The 24,580-nt window shown below is 42.0% G+C and overlaps 1 protein-coding gene across 1 annotated transcript in view; it reads right to left on the reverse strand.

Annotated features, from left to right (window-relative positions):
- Positions 1–24,580, reverse strand: part of CSMD1 (CUB and Sushi multiple domains 1) — a 1,958,110-nt gene that overhangs the window by 319,494 nt on the left and 1,614,036 nt on the right. Inside the window, exons 22-23 of the mRNA XM_032869815.1 lie at positions 18,467–18,636; positions 14,138–14,294 (exon numbers count right to left, since the gene is read on the reverse strand). Coding sequence (XP_032725706.1) covers positions 14,138–14,294; positions 18,467–18,636 — 327 coding nt within the window. The remainder of the gene's footprint in view (positions 1–14,137; positions 14,295–18,466; positions 18,637–24,580) is intronic.

The raw sequence follows: 24,580 nt of genomic DNA on the forward strand, positions 1-24,580 counted from the left end.
AAAAATGCGCTTCTTTGAGGAGAAGGTTAAACTACTGAATACTGTTTGTTTCATCATCTGAGGAAGTTGGGCAGTTAAAATAGAAATACCGAAATGTATTCATGCCACTATGTTTCATCGGTGCTTATACGAATGCCAACTTGTTAGTAAGTGCTTTTAATTTAAATAAATGAATAAGGTTCGGAAGATTTCTGAAGATTTTTTTTAAAGATTTTATTTATGTATTTGACAGACAGAGATCACAAGCAGGCAGAGAAGCAGGCAGAGAGAGGGAGAGGAGGAAGCAGGTTCCCTGCTCAGCAGAGAGCCCAATGCAGGGCTCGGTCCCAGGACCCTGAGATCATGACCTGAGCCGAAGACAGAGGCTTTAACCCACTGAGCCACCCAGGCACCCCAATTTCTGAAGATTTTAAAATCATGAAAGTAAATACATGACTTTTAAGTTTTCATATGTTCTAATGTTCCCAAATTTTTGGAAGATTTAAAAATAATGTTTAGTCAGAAATATCCAGTTAGTGAAAATTCAGAATGGTTACACTATTATTTAACCAACTTTGGATGGTTATAGTTTCATATTCCTCCATAAATGGACTTTCCAAAGAGATAATCCCAACAGTTCTCATCACATACTGTTGTGGATATGTGTAATAATATATCTATATAATGAAATGGGTATTTCATAGAATGATTTCCATGAAATTATTACTATATGAAATTCAATACAGAAACCTTTAGCATTAGGAACATAAAATGTTCTTATTTTGGTCACAGTGAATTTAGTTTGATGATGACAACAGAAATTTCAAGCATTTTTGATAGTCTGAAAACCGCATTAACAGATTCTGTGTAGAAGCAGAAAATTTTCCTACATTTCCTGATCAATGATGTGTTCATTTGTATTTTGTATTAGAACCAATCTGTTCCTTCAGGTCTGGGAATTTGTCTTTTACATTAAAAAAAATCAGTTAAATGTTTAAACATTCACATAAATAAATAAATAAATAATATACAAGAACCAGCAACTTTTCAGCATTTCCTTCAACTATTGTGCAGGAAGACAGATGAGTAACTCTCCCAGAGTCCCACTTCTTACAGATCTTATTTGTACCGACATGCACTAACTACCTTTAGAAGTTTCCAGAAGAGACAGCCATTCCATGTGCAGATGCACTACCGCTGGAATTTTATGATTTGGCTCTTCAAGTAATGTTCCACTTGTCAAGATGGATAATGACTCAGATTTCAATAAATTCACCAAAGCTATAGGGAATCCTCTGGACACCTGACTCCTGGTGTGGTTGTCTTACAGTCAGACCTCATGACTGGAGCCAACAGCTATGGGGCCAGGGGACCCATCAGCTCCCAACCAAGCCTACCAACACCTAACCCTGAAACCCATACTCTACCATGCAGGCAATAACCCTGTTCAATCTACTTGCTGTTTGGCAAAGGAAATAGGTTTCTAATTAACATCATGGTAAAAACGTGCCTTAAAAAATCCTGGGGTTTCCAAATAAGTGCCCGTTTTTATTGTAGATCTTAACAGTATTGACCCCTGCCTCACCAGCCAGAATCCAGCCTTTAGCCACAGTCCATACTTTTTACCTCATTTACAATCCTACTCATCAGAGTCCTATAAATGATGAGATTTTTAAAAATCTGTTGTTGACATCTTTACCTCCATCACCTTTTCTTATTGGCATTACCTCAGAATGAGATGACGCAACATCCAGTGGGGAAACTCTAATTTCATTCACATTGTTCAATCTATGCCACATACTGAAGCAAGATTAAAAACCCAACACCAAGCACCGAGGGGTGTCAAAACCCTGTTACTGAAAAATGACATCTACTTCCCTTCCACTTCAAATCTACCATCCCTGTCTTCCCAAGTCAATAAATTACAGGTCCAGAGCCCAGCAGCACTGGGTCACCTTCCGCTTCTCTTTTCTCATACCCCACATACAAGCCTTCACTTACCCCGTTGTTTTAGGGAGTCAAAGGTAAACTTTGTTGAAATCATCACAAGAAAAATTTCATATCCCTTTCAACAGTAAAAATATCTTCTGATTGCTTCCAGCGTCAGAACCATGGGTGTCCAAAAACAATGATTTATTTACAGAAGAAGAGTGTGTGCTGCGATGACTGATCACAGCTGACAGGTGCCACAGTGACGACCCTTACTGCCCGTCCCCAGAGACACAGGCAGCTGTACTCCTTCAGCTCGAATTTCACAATTAAGTTAAAACACTGGATCACATATGTCCATGCTTGCATTTGCTACTGAATGGTGTTCAGAGGATCATTCCGGAGCCTTTGTCAATTTTGAACTGAAACTTCACATTTTTTTTTCCCACATCCTTGTCTAATCGCTTCATGTTGGAATTTAACAGATGGGCTAATGCTCATATCACTGTTTTCTGAAATGTTTACTTAGTTAAAAGAATGAAAAGAAAGAGACTCATCTGATGTTCTTGTAGACATCAAAAGAGCCTCCGAATGTCCTTCTGTCAAAATTCATACCATGGAGAAAAAAGTAAAAATTGTGAGTCTGAATAGATTTCATGGCCTTTTTCTTTTTATAGCATTATTACAAATGCCATAACACATGCAAGAAAAATAAAATCAGACATAAACTGACCTGTGATTCATTACCCAGCATTGCCTCTCTTACAAGGCATGTAAGTCTCAGGGATTCTTATCTTCCCACAAATGACCTTTTGTGAAAACAATGTATCTATGCCTTTGACTAATATAATAATTATTACTTTTTATTTCCACTAAAGGAGAATGGGAAAAAAAAAATTCTGCCATCACCCTTTTCATAAAATGTGAGATTTGATAGCATTTGGTGATATCATCTGTCAGCCTCCCTTTAATGCCCTCTCAAGTCATATGCTTTTAGTTTAATCCTTATAATTAAATTATTTATGTCACCCTTCTCAGGTTTCTTTGTCTTTCTCAAGGTACCGGTGACCAGCAATACATCCATCTTTGCCAAAAGATGAAAATAAATAACAGTGTGTGTCAACTAGCAAATTGTCACAAAATATAAGGAATAATTAATTCTAAAACAAACAAAAGAAATTCACCAAACTAAACCTCCAGGAAAATCATATACAGCCATGTAGACACTAGCATGGACCAAAGTGCACGTGGTATCTTCTGTAGGATCTGGGAACAATGAGGTGGGTCACCAGGTAGGTCTCCGCTCCTAATTACACAATTCTCACATTACCGCAGAAGTGAAGCATGTCATGGTTTCACTGGAATTTTTTTAATTGTTTTTTAAAGATTTCATTTATTTCTTTGAGAGAGTGAGAGATGAGAGGAGAGAAGGTCAGAGGGAGAAGCAGACGCCCCTGCAGAACTGGGAGCCCGACGCGCTACTCGATCCCCGGACTCTGGGATCACGAACTGAGCCGAAGGCAGTGGCGCAACCAACTGAGCTCCCCGGGCACCCCTTCACTGGAATTTTTAAAAACGCAGAAAATATTTATATTTTAGTCTTTGTGATGCTATACATGTTAGTAAGGAAGCGGGATGATAAACATGGGATTAGAAGTCAAGGGACAGGGGCGCCTGGGTGGGTCACTCGGTTAAGCATCTGCCTTTGGCTCAGGTCATGATCCCAGAGTCCTAGGATCCCCTGCTCAGCAGGGACCATGATTCTCCTTCTGCTGCTCCCCCTGCTTGTGCTTGTGATCTCTCTCTCTGTCAAATAAATAAGTAAAATCTTAAAAAAGAAGAAGAAGAAGAAGGAGAAGGAATCATCAAAGGACAGGGATGTCACAGGCATATCTACCTCTCATTTGTGTCTGACATTGAGTAAGTCAATTAAGCATCACTTTGTGCCAACTTCCTTTTTTAAAATGGTCATAAGAAGACTTTGCTCGTTCCTACGTCTGAGAAATGGATGAAGATTTATGTCTGGTTTCAGGACAGCCTCACCTTGCGGCAGACTAAGGTGGGAGGTGCTTCTCTTTCAGAGCCCTGGGCTTTGACAAAGAGTCATTCCAAGCCTCTTTCTTAGAGAGGCCATCATGTTTGACTCTAATATCCTCTTGATGATTTCTTACAGTAAACATTTGTCTTGATTATTATCTAAAAGCGTACATGCAACAATAAAACTTTCTGATGCAAACAAACAAGAATTTTTAGTTGGACTGGGGACTGAGGACATTCCCAGAGACAGAATGCCTTTCCTCTTTATAAAATGTCCATCTTGTTCTACGAGTACTAGAGAGTTCTTTCCGGGACTCGCTAGCCACCTACCTCTCTACTGTATCTGAATGACATGGACCCCTTTTGCCATTGTGATATTTCCATTGAAATCTGTTCTATTTTGAAGAAGGTATCATATATGATATGTTTCTCTAGGTTTTCTTTTCTTGTAGAAGCAGAGTAAAAATGCAATCTTCAGAATACTTACTGGAAGGTGTAAGCTTCTAAAAACATGCATGGATATGTCTTGATATATTGATAGGAAAGGTTTCCAACAAGGCAATCACATAAGCATAGAGTTCTGTGCTTGTCACACCACTGATGTCACAATTTTCCCTCCTTGTAATACTATCCTTTGTATAGTGAAACAAATTGAGTGGGGAATTACATTTTTCACTGAATATACAGTTTTTAAAAATATATCAGTTTGAAGCTTATTAGAAATTGGCTTTTCTTTTCTCCCATAGCGAGAGTCACTGTGTTGCACTTGACAAGAATTCACGGCAACATTGTTTCAATGGTGATCCCCTAATGAAAAATGAACCCAACACAGAAATAATGAAGGTAGAGATGTATTGCTCATTTTCTGGGAATAATACAAACATGCAAGTATGTCAGATTTAAACATTTAGTGCTTTCAAAGTGTTTTTTCTTTCAGTCAAGTTGTAGAATAAGTATGTTTTGTGGTTTGGACCCCAGATTGCTCTCTCTGTGCCTTGGCCCCTTCTTTGGGCCACACATCTTCTCCTCGTCTTTTACAGAAATTCTCCTTGACCCAAATCCCTTAATGGGGTCACCTTAGCTCTCATGAAAGATAGACCAAAGTCATGGACAGGTGCATGCTTTGGAGATGTGGGGGCCTGAAAGACAAAAGCCGAAACTATGGCAATGCAGAAAGTGACTCTGCAATGGTCTTGTTTGAAAGACAGATTTATCACTATTAACCCAAACATATCCCTGAAATTTAAAAGTACAAGTAAACAATCATACTGTATGTTTACACACACACACACGCATGCACACACACAGACACACACATTTTTGAATACGGAATGATCTGAAAAAGGATTTAAAAAGCAACATTCCTCAATAGGAAAATGTGAGGGACAGTCTCAAATGGGACCCAATGACCCCCACAGGATGCTCTCCCCTTCCTGGAGTGTGGGCAGGATCTGTGGCAGAGGAAGAGAAAGCTCTAAGCCACCGCACAGCCCCAAATCAGGGAGCCTGCATTAGTCAAAACGGAGATCTCCTGAGTGCACCTGACTCAGATGGAAGGCCAGGGTCTCCATAAGGGAGGGCTCTCCTGCCGGCCTTGGGGAGAGGAGGACTTGCCTACTAAGTTCCTGCGATAGAGGAGTGACCTTCCTCTAGGGACTCGGCTGCCTGATGTTGACACTTTGCCAAGGGCCAGAGGCAATCCTAGCCCAACCCTCAGGACCCTATGAAGCTACTCTGACATACAGAAATTCCTTTAGAAATTTCCATTATCTCTACCCCCCTCAAGATACGTGTTGGCAATCATCCCCCAAGCATATGATGTACATCTGAACGGTCTCATGTTTCACTAGACAGTCATAAATGACCTTGTTCCAACAAGGGCTAGCTAGCCCCTCCAGTCCTGGAAACCTTGCTTCCAAACTCCTATTAGACTTTTGCTCTCACTAACCCCCTACCTGAAAGTGTATAATCAGTATAATCAGTCACCATCACAAGCTCAGGGTAGCATGGAGACAGGGTAGTCTGTCCCCAGGGTCCTATCCTTGTGCTTTAATAAAACCACCCTTTTTGCACTGAAGACACCTCAAGAATTCCTTCTTGACTGCCAGCAGCCACAGGGCCTGTAGGAGGGACAGGGGCCTCGGGTGGGAGTGGGGCCCCGGCCAACTTGATCACTGCCATCAGACCCTGAGAGGCTCCGCTGAGCCATGCCCCAACTTCCCGCCCCCAGGAACTGTGAGTCATAAAGGTATTTTAGGTCCCCAAAGTTATTGGTAATTTGTTACACAGCAATAGAAAACTCATACACAAAATGACTGCCTATTATTTTGAAACACCTTTATAAGATTCCTACTAGTTAACTGTGGGGAAAATGAACACTGCTAATTACATTTTTCCAGCAGTTTTATCTGCTGAATTAATGGCTATCTGAGAACAAATCTGTGCTCTGTGAACTCGTATTTAGAAAGTGCCCCTCCGTCCTCCAGGATCTCTATCAAAGCAACACAATGCGTTTGCCACAATTTTAATCTTCATTGAAATAAAATAAAAATCTGCCAGCATTCATGTGGGTTTATGTGCGAGCTGGTTCTTTTCTTGGCCCCCTTCCATGCATGTCCTTGTTTGCAGCACAATTATAAATGCTTTTACAAGCTACTCATTGAACAGAACATCCAACACTTTGGCATGATTTTCTAGATGATGTTGCACACCATAAAGACTGAGGGTGTGAGGAACCCTATTCTTCAAAGAATAACAGCTAATTTTATTCTAAAGTTGCAACACTTAAACTCATACACACATGACAACCAACAATGTTTGGGACATTTGTGAATTCCTTATTATTTATAAAATTAGATGCTAGACCTTGCTCTTGAGAACTGCCTTCTCGCTTAAATAGAATTTCTAAAACCCCATTGTAAGGAGAGAATTGTGTGCGTGAATCTCACTCAGTCAGGGAGGTCCAAGCACCCGAAGAATCTCTACCAGAAATGAGGGGAAAAAAGAAAACAAACAAACAAACAAACAAACAAACAAAAACAAAATAAAACAAAAACCAGGGCAGATCTCACCGCACACATTAAGACTCACACGAGGTGATGGTTGTGTTAACCTTCTGGTGATGGTATTTCATGATGTATGTGTGTATCAGATCCTCACCTAAGCTCACAAACCTGTTAATTGTGTCCCAATAAATCTGGGGAGAAGCCACAGAGGCAGGGAGGTTCCTGGTATAAAGGAGGAGACAGTAGTGGAAGAGGGACACCCACAGGAAGCTACACCCAGCGACGCAGGCTACCTACGGACCCGGCGGAGAATGAGCTCTCATTACCCTCGGTGATGTCAGGGACGCGGGACGACCGTTTCCAATGTCTGCTGCTCTTACCGTCCAGTTTCCTGTCGGTGACTGACTACTCACGGGTCTGAGTAGACTTCCTGCTCACGGTGTTTCTGACTTGTTTGGAAGCAGGACAGTGAGGATGCTCAGTATTTCCTCATCAGCCTTGAGAACCCATCCCCAGCCCGAGCCGCGCACTCACTTGGAACAGTGTGTGTAATGTCGGCGTCATTTTGATCCCATAAGTGCGTGAATCCAACGTGACAGCTACAGCAGCCCACAGCGCTGGGCTTGGCTCTCCCACCCGCAAGGTACACAGGACATCAGTTAGACTCAGTTGTCAACCCCAACGTTCCCGCGTCTTCATGGCTCCAGCAAACAGAACCCGTAGAGGGTCACCATCAAGGAGGACGCCGATGGAGGGGCCGTTCGGTAGAAAAATGGGCAGCCAACTGGGGGCACAACCTTTTGCTGCAGACAACAGTTGTGGAGGGACTTTGAGGTTTCTCTCTGTGCTATTTGAACAGATAGTTCAGGGTGGGGATAGGGGAGTGATTTTAGGAATGTGAACAATGGAAATTAGCTGGCCTTGAGTGATCCGGTCCTGGGGCAGGAGGATCCCGGAGGAGCGGAAGGAAGGAAAGGCCCCTGACTCCACTACAGCCCAGTGGAAACTGATCTTCTGCAAGTGACAGGGACGCAGGAGCTGGGCCTGTCCCTGGAGTCCAGGCTGTGTGCTCTGTTATTCTTGGAGCCACCACGCACGACTATAGGATGTGTTGGAAGGCATGGACCTTCCAGAGTAAGGCCTTGGTTTGTTTTTTTCCTTTGTAAAAGTAATTGGTACAAGAGGGCCACATGGACTAGTACTCAGTGCTGTGGGTCAGGCTGCTCACTTCCCGACTGTCCCCCTCTCTTTGAAATGGCCCTTGGACCACCTGAGCTTCCTCATCGATCCCACACACCCTTCTCCTCATGCTCCTTTCTCTTTGACCCTTTAGAGCAATCTTTGAAGGGGGTTCCCCACTCTCTGGCTTCTGTAAAAGTCTGAAGCAATAAAATGAGGCTCGTCATAGCCAGGAAGGTAAGTAGCCCAGGAACACGAGGCAGCTGCCTCTCAGAACAATGACTCTGCACGACCAGATGCTGGTTTTGTCCACGCACCCAAAACAGATGCCTCCCATGAGAAGGCTAATAGGATTGCACTGTAATGCCAGAACGTCAATAGCCTGATTTCAAGTAATGACTGGAGTCAGTCCACGCACCAGAATCCGTATGTCAACACAGATAAGCCACTCTCTTTCTACTGGGGAGTCATGCTGACCCCCCAGGAATCACAAGAATGTTGCCTGGTAACAATGGAAATGAAGCAGGTCAAGGCAAGACGAATCAGTATGTCTCCAACACAGCATCAGGTTCCCCAGAGGACTTGGACCGTAGCATCGACTTCCTTAGGCTTCTTGGCCAGATACATCTGCCAGGGGGTGGGTGTCACTGCGAAGCTTCCAGTTTTAAGGTCTATCCATGAGTACCAATCACCACACACCATCCAAGCCATCTCTTCTTTATAGTTTTTTTAAAAGATACGTATCATATTCCATCAAACTACTCCATTTCTAACTAGCACTAAATGTCCCTGCTCTGCCCCATTATGCATCATTGGAAATGCCAGCACATAGCATTTCCACTTCCTCAAGCCACACCTGCTGGCTGACAGCACGACCTCTCCATTTGCAGCCTCTGCAAACCTCCAAACCCGGAATCCACGCCGCTGTCAGCTCACCGTCCGGCCATCCCAGACTCCCATGCAACCTCATTCCTCAGATACCATTCGTGGCTGTGCCTTGATGCTGAGGGACCCTCTGCCTCGTTTTTAAAAAACTTCCATAATGAGATTCCTGCAGCCAACCACGGTTCTACTTTTCTCCTTGTCACACACCCTCCATTCTATTCCGACTCTCTTGTTCCCTAGCTCAGGAGCACAGAGGTCACGGTCATCTCCTCACACCCTCTCCCATACCAACCCAGCTCAGCGCCAGCGGTCCTCACTGATTAAGTGGCTGCGGACGTGACATAGCATTGATGGTGGTAAGGTTCCTCTCCTGGAGAACCTCACATTTTACTGGTGTGAAAGCAAAAGATGTGCAAAGTATAAGATTAAAGACATAAAGGAAAGAGCAAGTGATTCTTCTTCGGGAAGCTGGACAGCAGGATAACGTTCATATGGGAAACAGCATCTAAACTTACTCTTAAGGAAAGAAGAAAGGACATCTAGCAGTAAGGAAAGAACATTCTGGAGGCTTCTACTGTTATTCCAGCCTTCAGCGATCTCTTGTTTCTCTGGAAAATTCTATTTGTGTGTGTGGCTTAAAATATAAAAATCACATATTATCATTAATATGAATCTATTATCATAGTTTATTTGGGGAAAAAGAACAAATTAATATAAAGATGAACTGTATGCGGAGCCAATTATAACAATATATTTAGGGTCCAAAATATCAATGTGAATCAGGGCCAAGAGTTGACTCCTATGACGACACCTAAGACCCATTCTAGTTGAGAATACAACTGTTTAGTCACAGTTCTATTGACCGGTGCATCATGAGTCCTGCGTGTGATTATCCTAAGCCCTTTACTGTGAACGGGAATGCTGGCTTTGCCTACTCCGTCCCAACATCGGGGTAAATGTTCCATACAAAGGCAGAGTCATTGATTAACTGGAACACGGGTCCACCCAGATGGCCCAGACATGTTTGTCTGAACTATGGTTATTTCACTACAGAGAGAACATTTTTGGAATTGTCACAGAGGGTTTGTTTGAATAACGAAGAGCGTACAATCCTCCCATATGTCGCGTGCTAAAATGTTTCCAAAGAGAGACTGTTCTGGGAACATTCTTGTGGAGCTCTAAAAAGATTCAACATATTTTTTAAAGAATTCTGAATTCAAATATAGGATTTAAAAAAAATTCAGAACTATTTTTCTGTAAAAGAAGTTGCTGAAATAATTAGAAAACATTAAATCCACCTTTTCCTGTTATCTGAAGAGTTTTTCAATCACCAGGAGAAGGCAAAACAAAAATGCTTAAGTTTAGGTAAGGTGCAAACCTTATTGCCCTGAGACAGTTCTGTGGAATCTTAGTGCTTCATGGATTACAGCCGGAATAACAATGATGCAATCGAAGCTTTTTGTCTTACAGATCAGACATCTGTGTGAGCTGCAGACGACAATAAAGTATGAACACCCGTGGTCCCTGATCTCAGAGTTCATGGGTTATGCCTCCATGTGACATAATTATAGTCAGAAGACTATGATCTGTTATGAAAACAAACAAATCTGTAATAAAAAGGAGTGTTTGGTCATGGAGGTAAATATTTTTCAGTTGCGTGTTGCTGTAACCTACTACTCAGAAACCAGTAGCTACCTAAGATACAATGTATTTATCCCAAGTTCTCCCAAAGATGCCTGGCTTTTCCTCCTGGCCAGTGCTCTCACATATATAAATATCATGCAATACACGTGTTACTCAACAAGGAGGGATCATCTAAAATATGCAAAATTAAGTTTATCTACTTAATTCATAGTTTAATTGAAGTTCTGGGCTTCAGTCAAAAGACCTGATTTTGGGTCCTAGCGATAGCTCTTCCAGATGCGAAAGCCTCAGCAAACCACACAAAGATTTGGAGACTCAGTTTCTAACTGGTGAAGAAGAGGAAAAATAGCTCTTTACCAGGACCAAGAATTACCAAGGTGTAAAATCAGAAGGTATGCAAAAGTACGCCATAAATACTAAAGGAGATATGAATATCACGTGTGCACACTTCGAAAACATTAGGATGTTCGATAAGCATATATTTACCTTCTGTTGACATTTTCTGATCCATTCATGTGTGTAGATTAATTATGGACTGAAACATTTGAATATGAATGTTTCCTTAAGTGATGCAATTAACTAGCAAGAGGCAATTAGAAAAGTCTTTGGAAGTCAACTGAAACTGCCTTTACCTCATCTTAAGCTTTAATAATTGGCTCAAAACATCTTATAACCATTCATTATTTCCGAGCTGTCTTTTAGGGATGAATATCTGATTCAGGTATTCGATCACATTGTGGGAGCTTGGGATTTTTTAAACTTAATTACTTGGTGTTTAAACCCAAGAATTCAATGGGAAGTTAATAATATTAGGATTACACAGCCATCAGCACTGTCAATTCTCTATTACAAATATATTTTCCCATCTGGCAGTATGTTACAGATCTAGGACAATCTTGCAAGAAAAAATTGCACCCAGGAAGCATCTGTGTTTTTGTAGGTGGAGGCAGAGGGAAATCACGCAGAAAAGATGATTACTCCTGTCAAATCAGTTATGCTCAGAGCTAGATACCGATTATCACCAATATTTCGTCTACTGAAAAACTCAGAAGTTTGTGCTGCTAGGTAAAAATAAATAAATAAATAAATGATTACAAGAAAGTAAAGAAAAGGAAAAAAGTCCATATAATTAGAAAGTGTCCATAAATAGACCACAGACCACAGATTCCAACTTTCCTAAAGTCACCCAGAGAAACAGGGAAGCAGCAAACGGTCCTGGAGCTATGCCAGCTACCAGGGAGAAACATGGGCTCTCAACAGCCGTGTGACGTTGCGGGGAGCTGAGAATAGCACATGGAACCAACCACTTGTGATAAGGGAAGGTGGGCGTCATACACAGAGGAGGCCCCCTTCTCATTGCAACCCAGCCACACGTTTGTAGGACCCATGGACCTTCTTAACTACTTTTTGGGAAAATAAAAGGCAAGTCAGAATTCTGGAAACAGTAAAGGAACTCCCTCCTTGCCTGAAATTCCAGAAAGCATGAACTTACTTCTGGATATCTTTGGCACAACCACAGAATATAGGGGCAAGAGTTCGTAAATGAAGAATTACTCCAGTTGGAAACAGAGAGAAAACGGGAAGCCAAGACTAGGATCGAGATGGGACACAAAGCAGAAGCTTCGCATGACAGGTTTTCTGTGAGGAGCTGAGGAAGAGTCCCATCAAGCTTAGTTACATCCAGACCTTGGTTGGTATTGGGGATGAGGATGTGGACGTGCCCAGTGACAGGGAAACACACAGGCCACTGCTTTCTTCTCTCTGGGGATGAACCGTAATTTGAGGCACAATTTTCCAGATAAGCTAAGGCAACAGCAAAATCGCAGGAACAAGTCAAGTGTGTCTGGAACTCCTCCTCAGTTCCAATAAACCCAGAAAGTTACCAAAGAGTTTCCAGACTGGTTTCCTTCTCAAGTATACATATTCCTCTAAGCCCCTAAAATGAGTTTAATAGCTTCGAAGTGGGGATTAACACCTCTGAGTAACAGAACAGAGACCACGAACGTACTGACGGGGAACTCAAAGCCAAAGGAAAAAGGAGATCACAACAGTATATGTCTTACCTGAAAGTGAGCAAAAGGATTTGTTTTACAAGACCTCTTTGAAACATGTTTCAAAGTGAAATTCTGAAAACTAAAATTCTAATTATAAAGTGATTTTAGAATGCCAACTGCTACTAATTTATTTTGCATACCATATAATTCATATATTGCTGTGTATGGAATCTTGTAAACGGTTATTTTCACAAACATGAAAAATAGGTTTTCTCACAATGTCAGGTCTCTACTTCTTTTTTTATCTAAAGCCTTAGGGCCTGTCCCCTGTAATTTTTCCCACCAAGGGGGTTTGGGGTGATTAATCTTCCTTTGAGCCACCTGGATTAGCTCTGGGTCTGGATAATTACTATCACTTCCAGCCTCCTGCTTGCTTATCTGTCAAATAAAGAAATCAATCTCGATGATCACTAATACGCTTTCATGCTGAAAAAATCCAAAATTTTATGTTTTTTGTCATGGTGCTGGCATTATCAGTATGTTTAAACATCAGATGAATGCAGGATTGGACTGTCTTCTACCTTTTAAGCATTTTAGTTCATTGATCACTTCATTTTAATTAGTGATCCACACCACAGAGCTGCATGTTTTACTTTGCTTGTTTGGAACTAAAAATGTTGGAAATAACAGAGATGATATTGCACTTTTCTGTTTTTGAAAGCACAGTCTCTTTCCCTCCTTTATTTTATACCTTTTTTGTCTTCTCCACATTCATCTCCAGACACCTTTTTTCTACAATGATGTGTATTAATAAGGGGGCACTACAGGACATTGCTTCAGTCGGCTCCTGTGACCAGAGCCTGGATCCAGCAGTTTGTGCACCTGCTATCTTTGGCAAATACTGGAATTTTTTATGTTTAGGACATCAGTGGTGCTAAGAGCAAGCTTGGTACACAGGGTTGTTTCATATTATGACATAGAACATGTGTATTTATACGTACCCGTGACTATATATGTTACACACATGCAGTTTATGTTCTATAATATATAGATGCTAATATATCATGTTGATAGATAGATATAATAGTGAAGTATTGACATAGGTTAGGAGATCCAAGACTATTCCTGTTAATTACATCAAACATTCACTCTAAATCTTTCAGATACACATATACGACTCTCTGTCATTGTGCACTACATCATAATCAGCATTTTTTTTAAGCCCAGGAGCTCTTAAATGTCGTGACATTTTCTTTTCAGGTACAGCCATTATCTTATGAAAATATTAATACTTCCAAGACAATAAATCTCAAACTATCACTTCTGGAAACATGTCTCAATTAAGAATTAAACAGTAATCCACAACACAGTAGAGAGACCAGAGAAGAGGGGAAAAAAAATCAATATTTAAAAAAAAAGCGCTAAGGCATAGACGCATCCCGAGAAAATAAAACGAAATGCAATGCTTTGTCCTATGCTACTTACTCGTATAGGTGAGCTGGAAGCCCTGGTCCGTGTCCGACCCATTGGTGTTGAACTCAAGCCACAGGTGGTTAGACGTGCTATTGAGGACCAGCCCCATGAGCTCGTTCTTGGTGAAGGCTCCCAGCAGACGTGACGAACTGTCTCTTCCATCGTACACCTACAGGGAAGTCGTCACGTTCATATGTTAGCAATGCCAATAGGACATCCAAATCTTCAAAGATGTGACTTTGTGTGGCACTTGGGAAAGGCTGACGGTTCAGTGGAAGCTGAATGCATGACATTGAGAAACCGTCTTTTTCCTCTAAGTTTTACCTTTACCGTCCACATTAAAGAGAAAAGAGCTCATTTGTGGTCCCTTCATTCTACCCTGATCACTTTGGGCATTCTTCCTATTTTACTTAAATTAAAGAAATATTTATTTGCATTTCTGAGGTTCCATTATTTCCCTTTGTCCCCCTCCCTCAAAATCTACTTCCCAAGCCTGAAGGGAACTATGGTATTTTAGGTGACGTGGTCTTTGAACGATCCTGTAAGTCACCAGACATCTCATCTCTCCCTGCGCTCTCCTACCCGAGTGTAATACAAGACAAGACAGGACGTGGGGATCCAGTCACATTCTGCGGCCTCTGAGCTGGAGGCGACTTGAGTCTTGAATTAGTTGAAATAAAAGAATCCCATCATGTAATAGTGTCACAGACACACATGGTGTTGCACTTTGTACTTGACTCTGCCTTCCTAGGTGGTTGTAAGCAGGCATGCTTACACAAATATTTGGAAGGCAGTTAGACAGGCTTGCTTTCGTATGGATGTGGGTAAGGGAGGGGGCCATTCTGGGCAGTGCCCCGAGTTTCCCCACGGTAGACTGCCCCGGGCGTGGATGACTGCCAGTCACACTTCCTCAGTGGGGGCTGTGGGAGTTTAGGGCATGGCCGTGTGTGCTTCCTGCTAAGGCCAGATTTGACCATGTTTGCTTTCAGGAAGGATTCAGTGCTGAGGGTCCCCGACGCCCCTAGGAAGCTATCAAGACTAGAACGTGTAGTGGGATAGTTAATCTGTTTGCCTCGTTGAACTACTGCAGTAGTTCATAGCAAGGAACCACACTGGTGCAGACGAGGGACTCCTGGAAGATAGCGTGCATGTGTACCACACGGGAAAACATCCCGTTTTTCTTGATTTAAAAAATTTTAATTAAATAAAGGGCACGGAAGACTCAGCAGACTCCTTTAATACCTATTTAGTTCCCCACTCTCTTCCTTCTCACACGGATTAATTCTAACTTGTCTTCCCTTAGCTCGCTTCTAGTCTGTGTATAACCATACCCCCTGTCAACAGACTCACACACATACAGAATCCGAAAAGAAGACAATGCGTTTGGAAAAATCAACTCCGTAAGTTGTCACTTCATTTTCCCAGTTAAACCAGCAGACGCTAGAAGAGTGGAGCCGGGTGACTTACAATCCGTCCAGCCACTGGTGCGCGCTGGAAAGAGCATCGCCCGCCTGGCTTAATATGGGGATGCACCGGACAAGGTCGGTGACACCCAGACTTTAATGAGTTTTAAACCCAGAGGAATCCGGCTCAGAAAGAAAATGTCCAGGCCTTCCTGGAAAGGTCTCACGGCACTCCACGTACCACACAATTCTCTGCAAGCCGCAGAAACCCACAGAACTGAGGAGCATTTGAGCAAGAAAACAGTCCTGTGATTTTCTGTCCTTGGAGTTCTGAAGCGTTGTCCCGAGTCGCCTCCGCCGGCTTGGCCGGGAGCTCAGCACAGATGACAAAGGTCATTTGGACCGCAGCCAGCTCCCAGCATCCTCCAAACTACAACACTAAAAAGTTCTGTCGTGTTTGTTGACATCACTGGCAATGAGCCGGCGGAAATGTCAGGAGGACAGAGTCACCCGCTACACCAAGCCTCCTTTTCTCAGCTCCCTCAAGGTGGAAATCTGGATTCAAGTTTTGCTTCAATCACACATGTCAACCCAGATAGTACTGGAAGTCAGAAGGCTTGGTTTTTAATTGCAATTAAATTAGGAACAAGTCATTAGCGTTCAGCATACCGCCTGTCACTTACATGCCCTGGTCTACCTGCCCCGAATCAAAGCTTTCCTCTTAGGTATTAGAAAAATGCTCCTTGAGTCATATGTTAATACAGGACTGTAACTATTTACATCACAAATGCTTAGGTCCTAGCAGACTAGCCCTGTTAGCAGATGCTCAAGAATTAGGAGACCTCATGGTGAGACCTGCAGCCCCAGGGCTAGAGGTACCTGGGAGCCCTTCCCAGTGTGACAGTGGCCATACCCCAAATATCCCAAGTTCACTTCACTTTCCATTACATAGTCCTTCATGACATTTTCATTCAAGCTATATTTCCTTTCCATGATTTTTTCTTTCCGTATGAAGCGAGAAAACAGCACCTTTTTGTGCATGGGAATATGCCTATAAAATTTTGGTCTTTCTTATCAGATCACACAGCGTGAACAGCGTCCGAAGCTAAACAGTAAGACAATCCCACTTGAACTGTTTTCAACACTGAGATATTTATTCTCATATTCAATAAAATATATGCTCGCAAAACACTTAGGTATTTCAGATGATTGATGGTTTCTCTGTAATTAAGTGGGATAAGCCAGGTTTTTTTTTTTTTTGCTTTTTGTTTTAACCAGCAGCTTTAAACCGCAGATATCACAGAGGAACATCACCTCACTCCCACGGCAGTAATATCCTCCAATGTGCAGTATCTCCGAATCATTCACCTGCACCAGCTGCACTTAACTGTTACCTGAGAGTTTTCTCTAAAGGCTTGCTGACTTCTATAAGGTTATCAAAGAACTCAGAAAATGGTTACTTACGAAACAAGTTTGTGTGTTTGTTTGTTTTTAGATCAGTGAGAACAAACTAGTTTCCTGCCTGAAAATTACTTCTTCATTACAGAGCTTCACGATGTCAGCATGAGCTTTGGAAGGACGGTTACGACAGAAGGACGACTGGAATAAAGCCACTCTGCTCAAAGAGGACACTGAACTAGTGGAGCTGGGCTTAGGAGGGAGGAAGCCTCCCCCCAGGCTTTAAGTATCTCTTGAGCTTGCACGAAAAAGCTCATGAAGTCAGATGGGGTCCTGGAGGGGTCCCTCTTTAACCATGTTGCAAAAGGATGACAAATGGGGGATGGTTGTTGATGTTTCCCTTTTGGGAAACAGCTCTTTGAATCTGTTTGTACTGTCCGCAGCTTAAGCTGCGTGGATTCCCCTGACCCTGAGAGGTGTCGGCATTTGAGTCCATGTAGAGGTCAACATAAGTGGAAAACCCAAGAACTTCACAAAGGGATGAGAAAGGACAAGTGTCTCTCTCTCAGCACAGCTCAGTTGTGTGACCTGGGCCAGTTGCTTGTTCCTCACTGGACCGAGCAGGGAGATAGATTGGTAGTATCTGGCATTTGTCGGATGCCCCTCTTGGTGCGTGCTTGCTCTCCAAATGTCTCCTCCCTGGCCCCAGACCCTGAGAGGGCCTTGGTTTTCTTGAAGTTATAGGAGAGGTGGGGGACTATACCAGAAGCTTTAGGAGCTATGGGGGCTTTCCAGTTAGAGCTGGGGTTTCATAGATCAAACCTAGACCTGAATGTCCCCAGAATCCTCTTCTCCTGCCTTTTCTTCCTGGAATCCATCTATAGCATGGGAGGTGTGCTGGGTCCTGCTCCCCAGAGGGAGTTCTGTTATGCACAGAACCCTTGCTTCTGGTCCCATTCCAAGCACAGCCCTGAGTCCTGTAAACACAGCACAGACTCGTCCACTAACATTGTTTCTCGTCCTGGTGTGGCCTCTTCATGTGAGCGCCGCTTTGTGCTCTAGGCATGATGCCTGAACTTGCTTCCACTATCACATCTAAATCCTTCTCACTTTGGATGTCGTGAGTGCATTTAAAAATCTAGAATGACTACAGACAATGTAGCTTTAATAATTACAACCGTGGGCTCGGCACAATCCCAGAAACATCTACACCACTGTACTATTCAAACCTCAGAACAACCTCCGAAGATAGGTAGTGTCATATGTTTTACACACAAGGAAGCTAAACCACAAATATCAAATCCTGTGTCCAAGACATGTAGCTCACAAAGGTTCGATCCAGAATTCCAGACTAAGATGGCTCAGAGCTTGGGCTGCGGACCCTGAGGAACACCTTCATAGACCAACCGGGTAAATAAGCTGGAAACATTGTGTATGTTTAACGGTATGTTAACATGTATACATCTCTATGTGTACAGATGGACACTTATTTAATCGGGTCCTTGAGAAGAGGTGGAGTCCCATTCAGGACTTCTTTTACCTTTAGAATGTCTCCTTCAAACAGTTGGAAGCTTCGCGCCCTGAGATGAATCCCCTTGCCGGCTTCCGTCTCTATTTTATAGATACACTCGTGGTTATTATCATAATTCGATGGGAAATTTGGAGACAGCAACGTTCCTTCATTTCCTTTGACACTTGCTCCACATTCAGCTAAAATAAATAGGACATTAGAAAAGGAAGAATTCAAAAGTGGAATTACTGATTTTAATAGAGAACAATTCTACAATCATGACAGCCCTCTCCTGTCTCAATGTATGTTTTTTTCTCATTAATACATTGTTCTTTAGATTCGTGATTTTTTTTTTTTAACTGTTTACCAACTAGACAGGAAATATCCTCCACTCGTCCATTTCCAAGATTTCTTGTTTCTTTTCACAGAATACCTCTTGCACCACGAAAGCAGCCTGCAATCCCATGGAGAGATCTAGAATAAAGTCACTGCCCAAGCTCACTGGCTGTGTCACAGGGCAGTCACAGTCCGCCCTCCCCACGTCTCATTTCTACCTCGTGAAACATCCCCACCGATTCCAGTGTGATGGCTCCGTTGTACCCAAGTAATTTCCTGACTTTCATATTTTGTGGCATCAACCTGTACACGTGGAAAGGCGACCTATGATAGAGAAAACCATCCTATGTCACAGCCCTGAGCCTGTCTGCATTATGTCCCAGAACAAAAGACCATAGGTTGGAGGTACATGTTAACTTCTTCTCCCTTTCTCCCGAGGAAAGCAGAAGGTCATTCACTTCTAGATCCAAACTTGCATAGAATAGCTTAAATCCAGGTAAAAAAAAAAATAAAAATAAACATACCTCTCCTCTTTCTGTCAACTCAGAGAAAATCACTTAAGCTCCCAGCTCACCTTGAAAGTGAACAGTTTAGCTGAAAGTCTCGAGCTTTAAAATCCAATCAGTCCAAAATGATCATAAAATAACAGAGATTCTGTACGTGTGTGTGTGTGTGTGTGTGTGTGTGTGTGTGTATGTGTGTGAGATAAAAGAGCTCCATGGGATTCGACACCAAATAATTTATTGGCCATACTGTGTGCCAAGTGCAGTGATTTTTTTAAAAATTCAATTTTATTTTTTCAGTGTTCCAAAATGCATTGTTTAAGCACCGCACCGAGTGCTCCAAGTGCAGTGATTTTTTTAAAAAATCAACAACGTAAGTATGAGTGTGAAGATTAATGGTCACGTGGGAAAGTGAACATATGCAGTGGGGGTGGGGGGGTGAGAGGTGTTCGTTTTGTGTGGTGTTCTGTAACTTGGGTGGACATCGTGTGTGTACCCATTTTCATAATTGTGATTTTCTCTGACATCTCCATCCTCTTCTAACAATTAATACAATCAGCCACACCTCTAGCATGATCCCCTAGCCTATGTGCCAGAAAAAATTTAAGATTTAAGATCAGCTTCTGTGGATCTGTGCACTTGGGTCTCATAAAGGCCCCCATAGAAGGGTAGGGAGAAATTCAAGGAGGAAAACACACAAGAGCTCCGGCTCACCTCTCCCTTATCTCTCCTTAACTGAAGACACAAAGGTAGGCTTTGCTGGACAGTGGGGGAGAATGGTGACCCAACACAATGGAAGTGGTGTTTCACAATATTTTTTAAAACTATATATATATTTGTATTATTATATTTACATATAATTATATATATATATTTAATTATAATAATCATTTAAAAATTTTTTAAGAAAAGAAAAAAAGATGGGGAGAAAGCACGTGGTGTATCTTTCGTGCGGGATATGAAAATGGGTGTTCGGTCTCAGGACCGTGCCTTGGTGGTCTCTGAATGGTGGGAAGTCATATTTTTTTTTCCCTAAAGTAGGGTCCATGCCCGCCACAGTCCACAATGCAGGGCTTGAGCTCAGGATCCAGACATCAAGACCTGAACTCAGATCAAGAGTCAGATGCTCAACTGAATGAACCACCCAGGCGTCCCAAAGACATGCGGGGTTTATACGTTAAATTGAAGAAGCATTTCGGGTATGTAATCCCCCTGGGAAATAGTAATAATACATGGGCCTTGTTGTATACTTTTTGTCTTTTTTAATTTCTAAAAGTAATAAGATTTTTTTAACATAGAATTCAAAATAAACAGAAAGAACATGAAAACATCAAAGTAGAGTATCCTTCTTTGGCTGCTTTGTGGATGGAATAGTTGGGGGAGGGGTTCAAACTTGGTAAAGGTATCAGACTTATAAAGAATTAAAAAAAGAAACTCAGTTGAATTCTGACAACTGGAATATAAAACTTAGTCACACATATCAAGAATTGTTATTTAAAATTGAATCTGACAGTGATCAATAAACTGAGCCTCTCAAAAATCAAATTTAAGTCCTTCTATCCATTACTTTATAAGTTTGGGGGGGGAAGTCTTTCCGTGGAAGATGGGAACATACTGATATAGTGGCAAATAGATTATTTTTAGTCTCGGGAAAACATCTGAAGAAGCACTTCTCCTGGCTGTGATAACCAGTTGGGTTTACTCGGGTTCAGCATGTTGTTCACATGTATCAAGTCCATTAGCTCTGTGTGCGTTGCATGTCCTCGGCCAACACAGGCAGTCCCGAGTCACACCTCCCTGGGGGTGGACTGGAGGTGAACGGGATAATGAGGGTCCTGGCCCCCCCCTCGTCACCATCTAGTCATCAGGAGAGGCCGCGGTCTTCCTTCTTGACTGAATGAGGTCAGGAGGACGGAGGGAGGCTTGGAACACAGAAGGGGCAATTAATTGAACACAGTGGTAAGTCTTGAACCCAAAGTATGCAATGAGAGTTTTGCCACTGTCAGGTAACTGTAGAGATATATAAGCGCAGGAGTAGCTTGTCTTCGGGGTCATTCCAGGAGGAAAGCAAAGCCCAGGAGAATCGACTGGCTGGGTTTCACCCACCCCTGAAGGCAGGGCTGCGCTGCTGTCGCCAACTACCAGCTCTTTCTGGGGCTCCGCATTTGTGGCGAGCAGGGTTTGTTCTCTTGTGCTCACTACGGCTGGAAACCCTTTCTTTGGTCTCACATCACTATGCTTCTGCTCTTCTCTTTCCCTCCACAGATCTGCCACATGGGGAATCAGACAGACTCGGCAGAAGTACCATTTTTCAAAGGTGACACTCTATCATGACAAGGCTGATGTGTGAATTCTAATACCTGTAGTGTGTGTCACACGCTTTTTTTAAGTTCTTCGTCTACAGGGACCCATGGAATCCTCATGGTAACCCTGTCTAACAGGTTCATATAACTGCGTTATATAGGTTAGGAAACAGAAACAGAATGGTTTGAAAACCAGGGGCTTCCCCCAAGGTCACACAACTAGTGCAGATCAATTATTGATTTGATATAAACTCTCTGTACTTACGAATAGAATCATGCCCTTTTCTTGTCCTAATTAATGATGAAACACTTCACGGTTAATTATTCATAGTATTATTAATTATGAGCCACAGTGACACTTAGATGGCATGGATTTGCCATAGATGGGAGTATATCTGTAGGGACTTTTATTTGGAGTAACAGGTGATCAATTAAGCGGAGGTATTTGTTTTCACATTAGCATTTAAGACATTAACCCCACATGTACTTGTTTCACATGATAAGGGAGGACTAGAAAGGGCACTTTGGCATTTGAGACATGAGAAGGGGAAAAAAAAACTATTAAATCTAAAGATATAATTTTGTAATTTTACATATCTTTTATAGAAGGCTCTGCAGCCAGCATGGAGCCCAATGTAAGGCTTGAACTCAGGACCCTGAGATCAAGACCTGAGCTGAGATCGAGTCAGACGCCTAACCGACTGAGCCACCCAGGAGCTCCACTTGCACATCCTTTTATTAGGGTTTGGATGCTGGGATGTTGTTTGAAGGCAGATATATAAGTGGCACAAATTAAGTGCACTCTATGAGGATAACAGATGGGAGGAATTACTTGGCCGTGGTGACTGGTAACACTTCGCAGACGAGCAAGGTTGTTGAAAGATGGCGCAGAGGCCGACACCACCACACTTCTGCATGTCACTTCTTCCTCCCCCTGAAAAATAGCACCCCCTAGTTTCAGAGCAACTGTTTCTCTGCCCAAGACATGAGGGAAATTTCTATGCGAACATCCAACAATAATTCCTTTATTTTATATACATCTGTAACTGAATCGAAATCAACATGGCCAGGGACAGACTTTCATTTCTCTAGAGGAGTTGGTGTAGCACCTAAAGACGGTCTTTCAAGTGAGTTTTTCTCTGAGGGTATGAAATTGACAGTAGAATATACAAACTTGGTATCTTAATATTTTAAAAATCTATTTCAGGGCAGTGTTTCATTTTATATATTTACGTACAATGAACTATTTTCATATATACTTGTATTGTTTTACATTCTTCAAAGACTTTCAAACAGACTGTCATATAATCATATTTTTTTTTCCTCTTTAAAACATGACTTTTACCTTTTTCTTCAAGTTTAAACAGTTGTGTGTTTTGGTTGACACTATTGCAGTGAACACGTGTGGTCGTTGCTGTTGTTTTCTGATTTTTATGTCAAGACCAATAAGAAAACATGACATCTTAAAGGTGGAACGTGATTTGCCTTTTTATTTTGAGAGCCTTGGTTCATTACTCAATTTGGTGTTGTAAAAGGGTTGGCAACAGCAAAGGTCTAGTGAGAGATGCGGGTGGGGACATGGCGCTAGAACACACGGACAGTCTGGGTGTGAGACAGACAGGCTGTTTATGGGGTTCATGGACATGAATGAGGTAGGGGGTCATCTAAGACAACTGTGGGCAGTCTGGCTGCAAACAGACTTGGCCAGATCCCCGGGACTGTGCCAGCTTCATGGAACCAAGGTCAGAGGCTCCGAACAGTGCGGAGCACATGGGTGTCCTGAGGAAGGGCACTTTGGAGGAGAAGAAATGGCCTAAGAGAAAGCAATGAGACTTAAAGACTCTAAAATAAAACAGAAAGGAGGCAGTGTTGTGAAGGTGGTCTTGTAACGCAAATTCTAGATTTCCTGATCCAGACCGACACCCTGGAAAATCAAAGTAAGTAATGGCACAGCAAATAAAATGTCATGGCTCTCTCCCCACTAAACCCTGGGACCCTATCCCATAGGAAATAATTAAGGAAAATAAGACACTAACCATAAAAAGCCAGAGGTCAGAATATTATAAAATTTAAATCATTAGAATTTCAAAAATATGTGAACACGGTTGAAAGAATCTATTGTTAATCTCCATTACTGGAGCAATTAAATGTATCAATTTTAAGTTCTTTCAATAATCCATTTAAAATTACTTTAAGATGAATGGATATCATTTTCCTTCAGATGAATCATTGGATCTTTTTATTAAGAACCTACTGAAAATATAATTAAAATCAGATTGTCATTTAGAGTTTCATAATGGAAATGAACTAATTAAAAGCAAATTAACATAATAGAAAGGAGCCAATTGATTTTCCATAAATTCTGTGAGAAGTACCTACCTATGAGGCCAACCTTATTCAGCTCAGGCTACCCCAACCCAACACCCTAGCCAGGGCTTGAATGACAGGCATGGACTTCTCACAGCTCTGGAGGCTGGAAGGCCACTGCCCACAGCAGAGTCTGTGCTCCTTATGCACATAAGAAGCTTGGGGATTCAAGTCTCTTTGCCCGACTTGCCCTTAAGTAGAGGTGAGAAAGCCCGGTGTCTCCCACGCCACAGGGAGCGGACTTTCTTAACAAAGTGGCTGGATATGAAGGTGTTTGGTGGTGGTTATTCAAGTTTTGTGGAAATTGCAATGGGGGTCTTTGAGAACATTTTGAAATTGTAAATTGATTATTTTACCTTAATTAACACATGTATATATGTTTTGAGAGAATTGTTTGAAGAGCACAGACATTGAAAGTAGCTTGACTATGAAAAGGAGGCAGAAAACCTACTTCCGTTCTACTTCAAACCAACAATATTTTGGTTCTTAAATAAAAACAAATCAGTAAATGGAATCATTATACATATATACACACACACACATATGTATGTATATATGACTATGTATATGAAGTCTTATTGTTTATAGAGTCTGTAAACATGAACTCTATTATATATATATATATATTTAAGAAT

This window comes from Lontra canadensis, unplaced genomic scaffold (genome assembly GCF_010015895.1).
Source record: "Lontra canadensis isolate GAN:19392208 unplaced genomic scaffold, GSC_riverotter_1.0 scaffold39, whole genome shotgun sequence".
NCBI lineage: Eukaryota > Metazoa > Chordata > Mammalia > Carnivora > Mustelidae > Lontra > Lontra canadensis.